At 52.4% G+C, this 1,186-nt stretch overlaps 1 protein-coding gene across 1 annotated transcript in view; it reads right to left on the bottom strand.

The window, feature by feature from the left end:
- Nucleotides 1-860: 860 nt before the first annotated feature.
- PODANS_2_3300 (uncharacterized protein) overlaps nucleotides 861-1,186 on the bottom strand; it is a gene marked incomplete at both ends in the record, with an annotated part of 721 nt that continues 395 nt past the window's right edge. The window contains one exon of the mRNA XM_001911039.1: nucleotides 861-1,184. Coding sequence (XP_001911074.1) covers nucleotides 861-1,184 — 324 coding nt within the window. The remainder of the gene's footprint in view (nucleotides 1,185-1,186) is intronic.

Genomic DNA, 1,186 nt, shown 5'->3' with positions numbered 1-1,186 from the left:
TGAGTATTTAATCACCTGAGTGCGAGCTGTTGATTTAAAGGGGGATGATCATAAAGAGTTTCGCTTTTCTGTCATCATACTGTAGTTGAAATATCCCTGATGAGAGCTGTTGGCCGCTGTAGAGAGACAGGTCTGTTCATGAGAACCCTTAGCATGGCGAGAATGTGACAGCAAAGAAGACTAAGAGTCTCTGCGGCCTCGATCATGGGCTGGACTGACGAGCTGTGAACGACCAGCACGCGTCAACACTCCCTAGGCTAGCCAGCCTAGAGGGAGCAACCACGGTATACATACATACCACCCTCCACACCCACCCACCTTCCAACAACTCCAGTACCCTGTCCATATTGGCCCTCACCTTCTTTCATGCTTAAATTCTCATAACCCACCACATCCCCAAACAGGGTTGTTGTGTGGGGCGTCACTCCAGTCTGCTGGATAGATGTCCTATGTGGTGAATAAGCCAAACGGAGCAATTATGTATTCGCTTTGACAGATCATGGGTATCTTATCGTGTCTTCTCTCCCCCATTGCCTCTTCCTCCCTCTCTCCCCCATCTAGCATCCTGAAAGACCCGTTCCCACTGTTTACCCAAACTCCAGACCGTCTAGGTCTACCATGTCTCTGAACGGCACCACCCGAACCTCCATCTGCCCCAAAGGACCAGCCCAGGGCATCTCAGCCGCCATAAGGTATATCCCAGCCGCCTCGAGGCAGCATCTTTCTACCACAGCCCTACTCGATCCTCCTCTCCTCGTGCCGGCGCGCCCCAAACACCCCCTCCCCCTCCCCATCCTTCCCCTCCCCCCCCTTGTATAACACATAATGCTGCGTGATAAAAACGGCATCATACATCATACTCACATTCCCCAGCGCAAACTTGACCGGGTTCCCGTAATCCCGCTCCAATCCCCCTGCAACCAGCTATCAATCCCCTGCTGTCCAATACTCAACACACCCCCCCTAAAATCCAACAAGATCTGCACAATACTCCATCCCTTTGTGCTCTTATTCCGATAATTCACCAGCACCTGCGGCGTGTATTTTATGAGTGTCACAATGAGCTTCACATAGCTGATGGTGTAGATCGCGTCAAGCCACACCCAGCCATGGCCGCCTCCAGATGGGTCGCTCCTCTCCGGGGAGGACAGCACGATAAAGATGACAAAGATGACGCCGACGATGC

Source organism: Podospora anserina, chromosome 2, assembly GCF_000226545.1.
Source record: "Podospora anserina S mat+ genomic DNA chromosome 2, supercontig 2".
Taxonomy (NCBI): Eukaryota; Fungi; Ascomycota; class Sordariomycetes; order Sordariales; family Podosporaceae; genus Podospora; species Podospora anserina.
Note: the sequence above shows the minus strand (reverse complement) of the source record. Positions and strands in the feature narration are given on the sequence as shown.